The sequence below is a fragment of the Pecten maximus genome, chromosome 7 (genome assembly GCF_902652985.1).
Source record: "Pecten maximus chromosome 7, xPecMax1.1, whole genome shotgun sequence".
In the NCBI taxonomy this organism is placed as follows: Eukaryota; Metazoa; Mollusca; class Bivalvia; order Pectinida; family Pectinidae; genus Pecten; species Pecten maximus.
Genome location: NC_047021.1, coordinates 5,514,463 through 5,530,247, shown reverse-complemented (window position 1 = coordinate 5,530,247; position 15,785 = coordinate 5,514,463). Strand labels below are relative to the sequence as shown.

General features: G+C 40.0%; 2 protein-coding genes across 2 annotated transcripts; one reads left to right on the top strand and one right to left on the bottom strand.

Moving 5' to 3' along the window:
- Positions 1-5,002: 5,002 nt before the first annotated feature.
- Positions 5,003-6,515, bottom strand: LOC117331414 (septin-11-like). Its single transcript, XM_033890119.1, has 3 exons — positions 6,484-6,515; positions 5,695-6,125; positions 5,003-5,307 (listed from the first exon to the last, which is right to left on the bottom strand). The coding sequence occupies exons 2-3, from the start codon at positions 6,054-6,056 to the stop codon at positions 5,265-5,267; spliced, it is 405 nt and encodes a 134-aa protein (XP_033746010.1). The 5' UTR covers positions 6,057-6,125; positions 6,484-6,515; the 3' UTR covers positions 5,003-5,264.
- Positions 6,516-8,910: 2,395 nt separating this feature from the next.
- LOC117331014 lies at positions 8,911-15,024 on the top strand. Its single transcript, XM_033889607.1, has one exon. It carries the CDS (start codon positions 8,911-8,913, stop codon positions 15,022-15,024), a length of 6,114 nt encoding a protein of 2,037 aa, XP_033745498.1.
- Positions 15,025-15,785: the final 761 nt, after the last annotated feature.

The window sequence follows — 15,785 nt, the reverse complement described above, 5'->3', positions numbered from 1 at the left end:
TATTCAGTAAATACACTGTGTTGGTTTGTAGTGTTATTCAGTAAATACATTGTTCTCGTTTGTCATGTTATTCAGTAAATACAATGTCCTGGTTTGTCGTGTTATTCAGTAAATACACTGTGTTGGTTTGTCATATTATTCAGTAAATACACTGTGTTGGTTTGTCATATTATTCAGTGAATACACTGTGTTGGTTTGTCGTGTTATTCAGTAAATACACTGTGTTGGTTTGTTGTGTTATTCAGTAAATACAATGTGTTGGTTTGTCGTGTTATTCAGTGAATACACTGTGTTGGTTTGTCGTGTTATTCAGTAAATACAAAGATCCGGTTTCTAAATATAAACTTTATTTATTTTACAACACTTTTGAAATAAGTTATATCAACTTAAATTAATCACGCTTGTTGGCCTGGATTGAAGCGCACGAGGGGGAGGAAACCGGAGCACCTGGGAAAACCCACGTGGTCGGGCAGGTGACCCAATATCTGTTCACGTCAGATTGGGGTATTGAACCCCGGCTGCCAAGGTGAAAGGCAAGTGTGTTACAACTGTGCCACCCGATCTACCAGAGCTCAGAGCTGGTTTGTCGTGTTATTCAGTGAATACACGCAGAGCTGATTTGACTTGTTATTCAATGAATACATTCAGAGCTGATTTGTCGTGTTATTCAATGAATACATTCAGAGCTGATTTGTCGTGTTATTCAGTGAATACACTCAGAGCTGATTTGTCGTGTTATTCAATGAATACACTCAGAGCTGATTGGTCGTGTTATTCAATGAATACATTCAGAGCTGATTTGTCGTGTTATTCAGTGAATTCACTGATTTTATGTAAAGTGTTGTTACAGATCTCGGGATGATAAACACAGCCAGTCTCAGAACAACAGTAACCTTTAAAAGCCGGCGATGCCAAGGAGATCTTTACATAGGAATAAGAAAAAATATGTATAAGTTCATTCTCAGATTGTATTTAAATCTGAGGTAAATATCTCATTACTATGTAAACCAGAAGAAACATTATGGCATAACTAGGACATGGAATCATCGCTTTGTAGAGATGTCGACTTAGTGCAGTGGTAAGATAAACGGGTAAATTGGGGTTTCGTACAGTGTCTTGTCAGTTCGAGAATCGATTAGGAACGGGTGGTCTAATTTCTGTGCTCTATATATAATAAGTAATGTAATGTTGATCATAAGGTTTGAAATATCAATGTGCTGTCGTGATTGCTACACTTACATGTTCGGGAGTTTGAACAATTGCCGGTAAGCCTTAGAATCAAGTACGAACCTATCAACAAAAGAAACGTGTCTATTTGTATCCATTATACAATTATGGTAATAACACATTATATATTGATTTATTGCCAGGATGCTTACAAGACCTCTCTTCCCAAAGAAGGCACCAGCCATGTTTCCCAGTCCAACGCCAATCAAGAGGATATGTTCAAACTGTTGTTAGATCTTTCCCAAAACACTACCGAATCACATCATCAAGTATTGCAAGAACTGAAGGAGATAAAAGAAGCACAGGTGATAGGCCAACGTGATATCGCTGAATTTAAAAAGGACAGAGAAAGAGATCGAGAGATGTACGCACAATTACAAGCCCAACATACGAAACTTAAACAGAAAAACGAAGAAACTACAACATGCCTGAAAGTCTTAAACATGGAAAAATTCGAACTGGCAAAAAAGCGTAACACACTAGAGGAACAACGAGATTCTCTGCTGAAGGAAGTAGAAACGTCAAAGGAGGGCCAATTAAGTGATGCCGAAAAACACCTGTCTGATATCCAGGGTAAAGAACAAGAAATAGAACGTCTGAAAAAAAGAATTTCAGAATTAGAAGAAACCATTGCGTCAAGCAGCGACAGACATGAGCTTGACTCAGTTCGAATCCAAGACCTGAATAAGCAGATCAAAACACTGACAGGAAAAGGAAAACCGTGGATAAAGGGAACAGTTCTCTTTTGAATGAAGTTGAGGAACTGAAGGATCGTAACGACTCCTTGAATAACCCTTTGCCATCCTCTCGGTATAAAATGCAATTGGGAAGAGAACTAACTGTCCAATCACTTTCTTCTTCGGTCGAAACCAAAGGCATCACCGAGAGTCCTAGGCTCCCTAATCAACCTGACACAAGGAGGTCTCGGCCTTCAATAAAGTCGTTTCATAATCCTAGTGATAACACTCCTAGACACAAAGCCTTTTTCACTTCATCAAAAACATCACACAATATTGTCCACAAGAAGGGACAAAAATTCGCCTCCTGGGAACGTCACCAATAGCAACATATGTCGTGTACTAGTATGCGGCATCATAGGGAGTCGTCTTTACAAGAAAGGTTGAGACGACCGAAAGACAAGGGGAAATCACACTCTCATTCATATAACAACTTTCGATACATCACGAGCACTAGTTGACGAGGATACCTGCTAGTCATTTACATACTATAATAGCATACCGAAAGCCAATAACGTCATGAAATCCAACAGGGGAGAGAATTGATGACTCCTATGGGGTATTTTTTTCTTCCAAAATGCCACATTCAAGATGGCTACCCATTTGGCAGCCATCTTGAATGAGGCATTCTGGGAGAGAAAGATACCCCATAGAGCCAGCACATCTCTCCCAGGTGACACCGAATTCGCCACCATATTGGCTGCATCGCTTCGTAGCGTTTCGAAACACATTGGGATTTAAAGCCTATTTTGTGGCGAAATAGACCGACATTAAACGCAAGTCACACGTTTGATTTCTGGTTTGGTATAATTTAACAAATCGGTGTAAAGTTTGCGTTATTTCATTGATGTTATGAGAGGTAAATTTGTCTTCAAATTAAAGTCGATATATATACAAAATATACAAAAACTCGTATCGTGCAGTGGGTCAAAATTATCAAAACGGTCCAGGATACTCCTTTTTTTCTAGTGAACTGAAATTTAATCTGTTGAAAGCTATATTTTATTTGACATTTCATACATTGTTGTTTTTAATTTCAAATCGGTCAGACGTTTAGAAAATACTTTATTTATATCAGAATTCGGGCACTTTCACGTGACGAGGAAGACGCAAATTAGCATGTTATTCAAGCTTTGGGTCAAAATTTCCCAAACGGTCCAGGATATTCCTTTTTTTCTAGTGAAGTGAAATTTAATCTGTTGACAGCTATATTTTATTTAACATTTCATACATTGTTGTTCTTAATTTCAAATCGGTCAGACGTTTAGAAAATACTTTATTTTATATCAGAAATCGGGCACTTTCACGTGATGAGGAAGACACAAATTAACACGCTACTAAGTGATGGATCAAAATGACCAAAACGGTCCTAAATACTGTTTTTTTCTAGGGAAGTTAATTCGAAGTTGTATCTGTTAAATGACATATTTTCCTTGATATTTCATACAAGGATGCTCTTTATTTCAAACTGGATATTACAAATAAGCCATTTTATATATTAAAAATGGACACTTTTAACACAATATTTATTAATTTACCATAAAATTGATTCATTGTGAATGTGAGGAAAAGGCGTCTGATTGTTGCGTCTTGTGCCACCCGGTATGTACGTTAATTGACCACCTCCAGCTAGATGTCACCATATTAACACCACAAACCCCAACCCCCTCCGGGCATGGACGGTTTTACCTACAGCTTATACATGTATCGTCAGTGCCGGTACAGGTAGGACTGCGATCTAAAGTTCTCTGGCTGCAGTTCAAAGGAACCTTGCAACTTACCTGTGATAAAATTCACAACTAATTACCTGGCTGTGATCGGGTGACATGTTGACAAACGGTGATGAGTACACAAGCAAATTCACACATGTTCCTAATAATTTGATAGTCTTATGATTGTCTGTAGACAATTTCAGGAGGTACCAAACGTTATTTTTATCAGCGGTATTATCAAGCAGGGACATACATATCTTATATGTCCCCTTTTTCAAGTAATCATTAAGGAACATAAAATGTCAAACTTTTCAGGAGAATCAAAACCAGGAATAATATGCATAGAAAAAAAATATTAGGAGAAAGATCCTACGGTCAGTTAATTTATGTACATGTCTGTGATAAGACACTAGAAAATCCTCTTAACTTTCTCATAGTAAAATTATTATCTGTCCGGAAACTGTTTTAACGTCCCAAACTATGACAGTCAAAATTTAGATTTTTTGTTTTGTTACACCCGGCGATTTATGTAAAATTTATCTGAACAAAACAGTAGTAATTGTTATTATTTACGGTCCGTCACTGTGTCACTGGACGATCTGAGCCTTGATCTAACACTAGGTTCAGTGTTAGGCGCAGGCGCACAGCCAAATCTCGCGACATAAAGCTTCCGCTCCAGATAACAAAAGGGACATGCGTGATGTTGCGAGATTTACCTATCCTTCGAATCTCTGGTATATACGTCTCTGGTCCGTGTGTAGGTATCTAGCCAAGTAAAATCCGAAATGAAATGGAACAACTTCACATAAGGTTGAACCTGTAGAAACATATCAACACTGACTTTGTCAAAACGCACATGTCGTTATGCATAATGCAGAATAAATCCGAATATATCGTTTAATCTTCGGTAACAGGACTTTTACAACAATCCAAATACACCGCTTCGTCAACATACAAATCGAACTCTCGCCAGTATGGGCGTGGCCAATTGACCGACTTTGAAAGCTTCGATCTGATTGGTCAATCCGCCATAGTATGACATGTCACTAGCGGAGGTCATAGAGTACTTAACAACGTACTTGTAGCGATGTAAAACAATGTTTCTAAATATATACGATAGTAAACGTGTTAGAATGGGGATAGTACGTTGTTCTTCGTGTCTATACTGGCGATTAGAACATGGAATTTGGTTTAAATTCTCGACCTATCGGTCTCGAGTTCAAACCAAATTTCATGTTCTAATCGCCAGTATAGCCACTTTAAACAACGTACTATCCCCTAAATAAAAGGAACATTGAATGGTTTCCCATTTGATATTATTCGCATTCGTGAAAATATCAATATTCTGGCATACTCCTGAAATGTTATATTGTACATGTAAATGGAAAACAATTCAACATCCTCTATTAATCTACCCAAAATATGTATCAATACCAACAAAAGCGAGAGATTGTTTTACAAATACATGAAGTGTATATCAGTATAGTCGGTTAAGTCCGTTGGGCCAAACTCATTGTGATGTGTACAACGTCTAATATATATATATATATCTTTGGGCTGAATTTGACATTCTCTCTTCTTCACATATTTACTGCTTTCTGTTTCCGGCGCCCTTTATTGTTGTGTTCGGTCTGCAAAATAATACATAACCAATTAAATATAAAGGTCAAAGAGTATACCTTCGATTTAAATCGTTTTTTTATTTTTGTGGGAAATGCTTTCCTCTTTTGAAAGGTTTTTGTTTTTAATTTTTCTAAATACTTGACATTCCCTCTGAATTTGTTGAATTGAATAAATACTATTAGCATTTAAGTCTTGTAGAACTACGTGTTCCGCCGAATGGTCATATGACATGGTATTTATTAAATAGATGTATTTTGTCGTGCATAAAACAACATGTGTGTATCATATTTCATTATTTTGCTGCTTTCTACCAATTATCTTTATACTTCTTCATTCATTACAATTGTAACAAATGTTGACAATTGTTGGCCGTCAACCTGTACAGTAATACTTACTTGCTAGTCTGCTTTTTGTCTTTGACGTCATTGACAACAATTCGAAGATAGAAATTGTCATGCTTCACTTTTGTCAAAGCGGCTTTAAGTTCATCTCTTTCCTTTTCCAAATCTTTAATTCTCTTACCAGATTGTCTCGCGTCTTTTTTTGCGCGTTCTTCGTCTAACTTCTTCTCCAAGGCATTCACCTGGGTTTCAAGTCTCTTTATTTTTTCCTCATTTTTTTTCCTCTGCTCCTCGGTTTGTTTTAGGTCAGTTAATTCTGCTTTGAAATCTTCTTTTAATTCTGACGTATGTTGTTTCATCAATTCGAATTGTTTTTGCGCATGTTCATCATGTTGTTTTTGTAGGTCAGCTTTCATTTTGCTGAAGTATTTTCCGAGAACCTTTTCATATTCGGATTCGGATTCGGATGCATTTGCCTGAGGATTCTGTAATAATGAATAAAAAAAACACCTTTAATATAACCCTATCAATGGGAGCAAAATGAAGCTTATAAAACTGCAATTTTTATCAACAGATTTTTATATCTTCATTTAACGTATATCAGGCTGGTTCTGCTATGTATTACGGTCATGTCGTAAAATCATAATTTGAGAGTGCCCACGTGTATCCTCATAGATATGAATTATATGAAACAGAATCCTTCAATCGTGTTTTTGTCATTTGGTATTCATTTAACTCGTTCATCGATTTGACACATCACGAGATTTCATAATTAATTTGAAGAATACCTTTTCCTCATTACTAAAATAATTCATTGCAATGAAATAGAGAAGCGTAACCTACTTTCGGAGCCTGAGCAGCTGGATCTGTGGGGGAAAAGTATAATGATTCAGTATATTATTTGCGTGGAACGTCTCGTAGAAAGTCTCATAAACTTCTTTTATTCGTTTGTTTTTATATCATCTCATTTCCTGTTCTACTTTCCATCATTCATTTTTCAATCCTATTATATCAACATATTTGGAATGGTTTTCGTTGGAATATAACGTACATCTCACGAGTATGAATGGGCAATCTGATTAATGAAAGGTATATAGATATTTTTCACGAGTGCGAAGCAGGCGTGAAATGTATTGGTAAAATTTGCCATACAAGTAAAATAGCAAAATTCGGCCGACTTTCTAACAGCATTCATGCTTTGCTGGTTTCTTCAGGTTAGGTTTTTTTCCCTCGGGATATAAATGGAAAAAATAATAAAATTGGAAGCAAACCGATTGGTAAAGCATAAGCGCTTTTCTATCAAATCACGGCTGCATACATGGCAAACAAGAATGACGTCATCAATAATGGCTTGATTATCTATTATGACGTTAAATGGAAGAGATATATAGAGGATATTGAATGGTTTCCCGTTTAATATAACATATATTTCACAAGTATAACAGAATATCGATATTTTCATGAGTGCGAAGCACGAGTGAAAAATATCGGAATATTCTGTCATACGAGTGAAATATATGTTATATTAAACGGGAAACCATTCAATTTTCTTTTTATTGCATTTCATATACTTAAGAAAAAATGAAAACATCGAAAATTAATATTGTCAAAAAGTGCGGGAATCAGTAATGACGTCATCTCTTTGTGACGTTACTCCACGTCAACTTGACGGCGCCATTTTGAAAGGACTGATCAGCGCAATTTAAGCGTTTTCTGCTGTTATCGAAGAATCTGTGCATGAATGGCTAACGTCAAGTGAGTATTTTGTCAAAAACTAGTCAGAATATTTCGGAAATACAGCAAAATAACCCATTTATCTATCTCCGCTTCGACTGGAAAAATCGGCAAGTTTCAACGAGGTGAATACAAAGGTCCGCTATGACTGGTCAAAAACGGAAAACCTTATATTTTTACTGCAAAACTTATATTTTCACTGCAAAATCTTATATTTTCACTGCTCATCGCTGCAGTGAAAATATAAGTTTTATTAGTTTGATAATTTTCTATATTTCACTGGCAAAAATGCAATAAAGTTATATATTATTATTATTTCGCCTTCGTCCACAAATATCGAAATGTTCATTTAATATGTCTCTTTATTCTAGTACATTCATACTTTTTTTGAGTACCCGAACCTGAGATCTCAGAAACATTGAAACTTTGTTTTCAAATTTTTCTTGCATTATAATCTTCTTTCGGTAAATTGTTCCAATGGTATACAGGCCTATGTTCCGATTTTTTATTTTTTGTTGATTATTGAATAAGATATGTTATTCTGCTTATTGAAGTTGCCTTTTTCATGCTGTCCAGAAGGTTTTTGAATGTTGTTTATTTTTCCTGTCACGAAGCGATATATTAAAGCAGTCGTCTCAATATCATTTCTAATTATTTTACATTGTTTGCAGTATTATTACTTTGTTAGCACGTTATTTTGAATTGTTGTTGTAGAATGTTGTTTCCATTACTACATGAACTACCGCGCCGCCTTTGTCAGCCTGTTTGATAATAACACTTTATCGTTTGTCATTTAATGCGACTTTCCGCTCCCCCTTTGTAAGATCGCTTTATATCTTATGGCTTTGTTCATAAATTCTTGGCATGTTTTCTGCATATCCAATGTATTATTACTTTATTTGTTAGGATTGAATATATAGAGGTTGTACATAACGAGTGGTTGGTGGATATGGAATTTATTTCATACTCGTAATATATTGTTATAAGACACGAACTTTAGCGAGTGTGAAATAAATATCATATCCAAAAATTACGAGCCGTGTGACTTGTTTCTACCACAATGATATCGACTTGAATTAAAGGGAAACGTGGTGTTGTGTTACGCGGTACCATTTTCCGGACATTTTGGGCCGCGGCTCCGTTTATTAGTGTATCCCAAACTTGGTTAGATCGACTTCCGGCCTCAGCCATGTGTTTCAGAAATGACAGAATCAGAAAGAATTTCATTGTTTTAGACCTGGTAAAGGGTACGTAATCTGAAGCAATATGAATGAACAATTATTATCGATTTAATCGGAATCGTTATAGAAGACTGGATAATTGAAATTTGTTTGTGTTCAGAATATTCATGTGTGTATTTTCAGGTTCGATTTTACTACATATGTAAATGTAATCGTTGCATAAAATTGCATCCTTGTAGTTTCTACTCTGTCTCCGGACAGTGCTTGCTGTCAGTAAAGAACGTTGAAGAAAAGAACCCCAGTCGTTGTTTGATTGATCATCTGACAGTACAGTAGAAACCTGCCAGACGTAAACATGGACCCGTTACAGCTCGATCAGAGAATACGGAAGCCAACAGAAGCTGGTAAGATGTTGTATGAATACTCCTTGCAAAAATTCACAGAAAAATTAGCCAAATCTAGAACCCACCTAGAATCTGCCTTGAATACATCCTCAGGAATACAAATAAGAGAAGCTTTCAAAACCTATGAAAAGCTGTCGTCAGAATTTGTTGACTTCCTCACTAGAACACGTACTCAGGAAAGTCAATTAGAGCTCACAGCACACCGCTACGTCTTCAATGCTGTTGAATCAAGAACAAACATGGTCCTACAGAATTATTTTGAAACTGAAAACCCATCAGTTGGAGAAGAGACAGTTATGCCCACAGATTTACCTCCCCTTACTTACCTTCAGGATGAGTTCAATACTACATCCTCACTTCATTCAGGACCTTACCGACCTCCATACATCGCTGTGAAACCGAAGTTAGAGGTTACGGAGCGAAATATACAACCTGAGCCTACTCAAACCGAAGCTAAATTAAATACTAGGGCTAAGTCATTGAATTGTGAGACTCGGTCTCAATCCTCCAGGCGCTCTAAGGCTAGCAAAGGGAGTAACATAAGCTCAATTTACCTCCAGAAGAAGGTCGAGGTGCAGGAAGCTATGATGCGACTTAGTTTTGCTGAGCAAGAAGCTGAGTTGGAAAAGGAACAGGTGGAAAGGTCGTCTAAACTTAAGCTTCTTAGGTTAAAGAAAGAATCATCAGTGGCGCAAGTCGGCTTAAAGGTTATGGATGAATATATGAATGATTTGGCCAGTGATCACTCACCACTTCCAGCAGAGGAAATAACCTCTCAGACTAAGGTAGAAAATTACCTGCGAGATCAGCAACTTCATCCAGATGTTCCAGAATTCATACCTAATGCTCACATTCAGCATACAGAGCTTCACATGGGACCTAAGATGAATCAGAGCACCCTTGATGACCTGCCACCCCCTGGATCCTATGGTAATACTCATATAGAGGACGATCCGCCTATTTTACCAGAACATCGGCAAACTAACATAGTGATGCCTGCTCAGTTAATAAACCCTTCGGTACATGAACTCACTAAATACATCATGCGGAAGGACATCACAATGCAAAGATTATCCAGTTTCAGTGATAAGGCTGAAGCATTTCTTATGTGGAAAACTACCTTTAGGAGTGTGCTTGATGACCTGAATGTTACAGACCTTGAGGAGATTGATCTGCTCATAAAATATCTTGGCCCAGATTCGCGCCGACATGCAGAGAGCTTACGCATCGCGAATGCCGCTGACCCCAAACGAGCCCTCGAGAAAATATGGAAACGCCTTGAGGAACGTTATGGCTCACCAGAGCTCATTGAATTCTCCTTAAGACAGAAACTTGCTAACTTTCCGAAACTTTCTACCGGAGATAAGCGCTTGTATGAGTTAGCAGATTTGCTCGCAGAGATACAGTCTGTAAAGGAACAAGAAAAGCATAAAAATCTTATGGCCTCCTATGACTCTTCAGCGGGTGTTAATCCCATCGTCACCAAATTACCTACTTACCTCCAACATAAATGGACAAGTTTTGCTGGTAACTACAAGAAGGCTCATGACATCATGTTCCCCCCATTTTCAACATTCGTTGAATTTGTTAGTGAGCACGCTACTCGTGCCAACGATCCCTGCTTCGACTACTCTGCAAAATCTTCTCCCAAACCTCAAGGTAACACCGACAAGGAAAGGAAAGCTACTGGAGTCATGCGTTCGTCTGTCATTAATGCATTCAAAACAGAAGTGTCTGGACAAACGAAGCAATACCCTGAAGGTGCTCTCTGTCCCATCCACAGCACTTCACACTCGCTCAATGACTGCAGAGCCTTTCAGAAAAAGCCTATGAAGGAGCGAAAGGAGATCATGAAATTTAAAGGTGCCTGCTATAAATGTGGCTTGATAAAACAGCATATCGCCAAAGACTGCAATGCGTCGGTCATCTGTCAAAGATGTAAGAGCACAAAACACTGTACGGCATTACACGAAGACATGAACAACAAAGAGGCACCGCTTGAAGCAAATGTAAAACCAGTGAACACCAAATGTACAAGCCTTAACTGCAGCGAGTATGCTGGAAAATCTTGCGCCAAGATTTTGATGTTGAAAGTCTACCCGAAATTGAAACCAGAAAGTGCACAATGCATTTATGCTATCATAGACGACCAGAGTAACCGGTCACTCGCCACTACAGACTTCTTTGAGAACTTCAGTGAAGACGGTCCGGAATCAGAATATGTGTTATCGTCGTGTGCTGGAGTCTTTGCTGCCTCTGGAAGAAGAGCTACAGGATATGTGGCTGAGTCCGCAGACGGACTAGTTACTTTAGATATGCCTTCGCTCATTGAATGCAACGAAATTCCACATGACTTGGAAGAAATTCCCACTCCAGAAATTGCTATGCATTATGACCACCTCCGGGACATAGCAGCGGACATTCCTCCTCTATACAAGGATACTCGGATAATGCTCCTTATTGGACGCGACCTGATTGATGCCCACCGCGTGTTGGACCAACGCATAGGACCCAGTGGCAGCCCTATTGCTCAACGTTTAGAGTTAGGTTGGGTAATCATTGGAGAAATATGCAGCGGTGGTATACGCAAATCAGAGACGGTGAATGTGAACAAAACCAAAATTTCGAAAAACGGACGCCCGACTCTATTTGACGTGTGTAAAACTCATTTCAAAACGACAGAAGAGCCAAGCTCAGAGGAGTCCCTTTTTGTAAGAACCTTGGAGGACAACTTGCCTGGACCGTCAATTGATGATCTTGTGTTCCTAGAAATGATGGAAAGGGAGATGACCAAGAACTCTGAAGGATATTGGGAAGCACCTCTGCCACTGCACAAGGAGAGGAAACGATTGCCCAACAACCGAGATGAAGCCATGAAACGAGCTCGCTCTCTTGTATCCAATCTAAGAAGAAACCCGAAAAAGTGTGAGCACTTTGTGAACTTCATGAAGGGCATATTAGAGAAAGGCCACGCCGAGATAGCACCTGCCATAGAGAAGTCAAAGGAACGCTGGTACCTCCCTATCTTTGGCGTGTACCATCCCAAAAAACCAGAAAAGATACGGATTGTGTTCGACTCATCTGCCAAATGTGAAGGAATCTCGCTGAATGACGTCCTACTAAAAGGACCGGACCTGTCCAACAGCCTTTTGGGTATCCTCATCAGATTTCGTAGAGAGGCTGTGGCATGCATGGCGGACGTACAGCAGATGTTCCATTGTTTCCATGTTCGGGAAGAAGACCGTAACTTCCTCAGATTCCTGTGGGGTAAGGACAACAACCCAGACAACGAAATCATCGAGTACCGCATGCGCGTACACACCTTTGGAAACTCTCCATCGCCAGCTATCGCTACATACGGAATGCGCAGAGCAGCCCACTCTGTCAAAGAAAAGTACGGCGAAGATATCTACAACTTCGTTCTGAATGACTTCTATGTCGATGACGGATTGCTGTCACTTCCGACTACAGAAGCAGCCGTGGATACCCTCAAAAGAACACAAGCAGCTCTATTAGAAGGAGGTAACTTGCGGTTACACAAGATTTCTTCAAACAGTCAAGAACTTATGAAGTGCTTCCCAGAAGAGGACCTCGCTGAGAGCCTGAAGGACCTTAGCCTTGGCTCGGAAACACCTCCATTACAGAGGAGCCTTGGGATATACTGGGATGTGGCATCGGACACATTTACTTGCAGAGTGTCATCAGAGGTAAAGCCTTTCACGAAAAGAGGAGTGCTGTCAACCATTGGAAGTTTCTATGATCCTCTTGGATTCTTCGCTCCAGTCATTATCAGGGGAAAGATGTTCTTCAGAAAAATAATCAGTCTGAACGTTGATTGGGATGATCAGTTACCTACAGAATTTGAGAAGGAATGGGAACAATGGAAGCTATCCATCAGAGACTTAGAAGCCCTCCACATTCCTAGGTCCTATGCTGGAGGTCTAGCCAAAATGGTCAGGAGAGAATTACATGTTTTCTCAGATGCATCAAACGATGCAGTTGCAGCCGTCGTATATCTTCGCACGACAGATACCGAAGGAAATATTTCCTTGTCATTCGTACTTGGGAAGGCAAAATTGGCACCCTCGGGACATACCATACCTCGTCTGGAACTGTGTGGAGCAGTCTTGGCAAGTCAGCTTGTAGAGACAGTTGCTGCAAATCTCAAAACCAAGATTGATGATGTCAAGCTATACACTGATAGTCAGATAGTATTAGGCTACATACACAATACCTCCAGGAGGTTTTATGTGTACGTGGGAAATCGCGTTCAGCAGATCAGAAAGTCAACCCAGCCCAAGCAGTGGACTTATGTCAGTACTGAGGAAAACCCAGCCGATCAAGGAACGCGGTCTCTTCTAGCTTCAAAGATGAACGAATGCGCTTGGTTACGAGGACCAAAATTTTTGCTTGAGAGCTCGAGCACTCTTCTCACGTCAGACGACCGTCAGTTCTCGCTCGTCAATCCTGAGTTGGACAAAGACATTCGACCTGTTGTTCAGGTGGTCAAAAGTGTGGTGTCTCAGGACGAAATGTCCCCTCTAAGTGAAAGATTTGAGAGATTCTCGGAATGGAAATCTCTTTTGCGCGCAATTTCCTACCTCACCCACATCGCGAAATCCTTTGTGAAACCTGCAAAAACCTGTTACGGCTGGCACCCTTGCGAACGCCACAAGGACGAAACATGTATGCAGGAAGTTTCGAACTACATTATTTCGCAGATTCAGAATGATCATTACAGCAAAGAGATAGAATGCATTTCGCGCGGTAAGCAGCTTCCCAAGAACAGTCCAATTCTTGAACTATCGCCGTTTGTTGACGATAACGGTGTCCTTCGCGTTGGAGGGAGAATGAACAAGCTCAAGGAATCATCATCTTCAGTTCCTCAACACCCTATCATCATTCCCAGCAAATGCCACGTAGGCATGCTTCTAGTCCGTCATTATCATTCTGAAGTTCTTCATCAAGGACGGCATTTTACAGAAGGAGCCATTCGCGCAGCCGGATTTTGGCTAGTTGGTGGTAGACGCACTATCTCCTCTGTTATCCACGATTGCGTTCGGTGTCGCAAATTAAGAGCAAGACCGCAAACCCAGAAAATGGCTGATCTTCCAGTTGCTAGGATTACCGCTTCCGCTCCATTTACCCACGTAGGCGTTGATGTCTTTGGGCCTTGGCAAGTAGTGGCACGCAAGACACGTGGAGGCGTTGCTAACTCCAAACGATGGTGCGTTTTGTTTACATGTTTAGCCATTCGCGCAGTGCACATAGAGGTATTGGAAGATATGAGCTCAAGCTCCTTCATCAATGCTCTTCGGAGGTTTACTGCAATTCGCGGAGAAGTGAAGGAGTTCTTCTCCGATCGCGGGACCAATTTTGTTGGCGCCACGGACCCACTCGGGATCAATGCTATTAATGTCGAGGATGGACCTGTCAAAGCCTACTTCTTTCGCACTGGACCAGTGTGGCGTTTCAACTCGCCGCACTCCTCCCATATGGGTGGCATATGGGAGCGCATGATAGGCATAGCCCGTCGGATCCTGGATGCCATGCTGCTCGACAACACTCATCGGGCGCTCACTCATGACGTTCTGGTTACTCTGATGCATGAAATCAGCGCAATCATCAATAGCAGACCCATCACTCAGGTGTCATCTGATCCAGACAGTCCCACAATTTTGAGTCCATCGATGCTGCTGACTTTGAAGAATGATATTCCCCACGAGCCTTTCGCCGATCTCAGCATTAAGGACATGTATCGTTCGCAATGGGCTCAAGTGCAAGTGTTGGCGAACAGGTTTTGGTCGAGATGGAGCAACGAATACCTTCACACTCTCCAAAAACGTCCTAAGTGGAGACACGAATGTGAAAACCTGGAAGTAGGCGATATTGTTATTCTTAAGGATTCTTGCAAATCAAGGCGACAGTGGCCGACAGGCAGAGTGACAAATGTTTTCCCCAGCGAAGACAACCTTGTCAGGAAAGTGGAGCTTCGCGTTGTCGGACGAGATGGACTCACAACTTTGATCAGACCTGTGTCAGAACTTGTTTTTGTTTTAAGATAAATTGCTAGGCGCAATCGGGCGGGGAGTGTTGTGTTACGCGGTACCATTTTCCGGACATTTTGGGCCGCGGCTCCGTTTATTAGTGTATCCCAAACTTGGTTAGATCGACTTCCGGCCTCAGCCATGTGTTTCAGAAATGACAGAATCAGAAAGAATTTCATTGTTTTAGACCTGGTAAAGGGTACGTAATCTGAAGCAATATGAATGAACAATTATTATCGATTTAATCGGAATCGTTATAGAAGACTGGATAATTGAAATTTGTTTGTGTTCAGAATATTCATGTGTGTATTTTCAGGTTCGATTTTACTACATATGTAAATGTAATCGTTGCGTAAAATTGCATCCTTGTAGTTTCTACTCTGTCTCCGGACAGTGCTTGCTGTCAGTAAAGAACGTTGAAGAAAAGAACCCCAGTCGTTGTTTGATTGATCATCTGACAGTACACGTGGATAAGTCTAATTTCGCGTATGAAAATAATGTGTACAGCTGACAGCCGGGACCCGGTGATGTGACGTCATTCGATTATTGATGACGTCGATAACAATTGCAGCTCTGGTCAAGTTTGAATTCTTGACCAATCAAAAGACAGGAAAGTCATATATATATCCAACAGTCGGCACATTTATACAATGGCTTGAGAGTGGAATAACACAACGTATTGTGGTAGAAATAGGGGTTACACAACGATTGGTTATTGGGTATAGAATTTATTTCACACGAGTAATTAGTTTTCAAAAGTTACAAAAGACACGAGCTTT

Excerpts from the sequence above, each read along its gene's own strand:
- LOC117331414 (XM_033890119.1), bottom strand. The coding sequence starts at position 6,056 with ATGAAAGCTGACCTACAAAAACAACATGATGAACATGCGCAAAAACAA. Across the intron at positions 5,308-5,694 it reads GACAAAAAGCAGACTAGCAA|ACCGAACACAACAATAAAGG; the intron begins GTAAGTATTACT and ends ATTATTTTGCAG.
- LOC117331014 (XM_033889607.1), top strand. The coding sequence starts at position 8,911 with ATGGACCCGTTACAGCTCGATCAGAGAATACGGAAGCCAACAGAAGCT.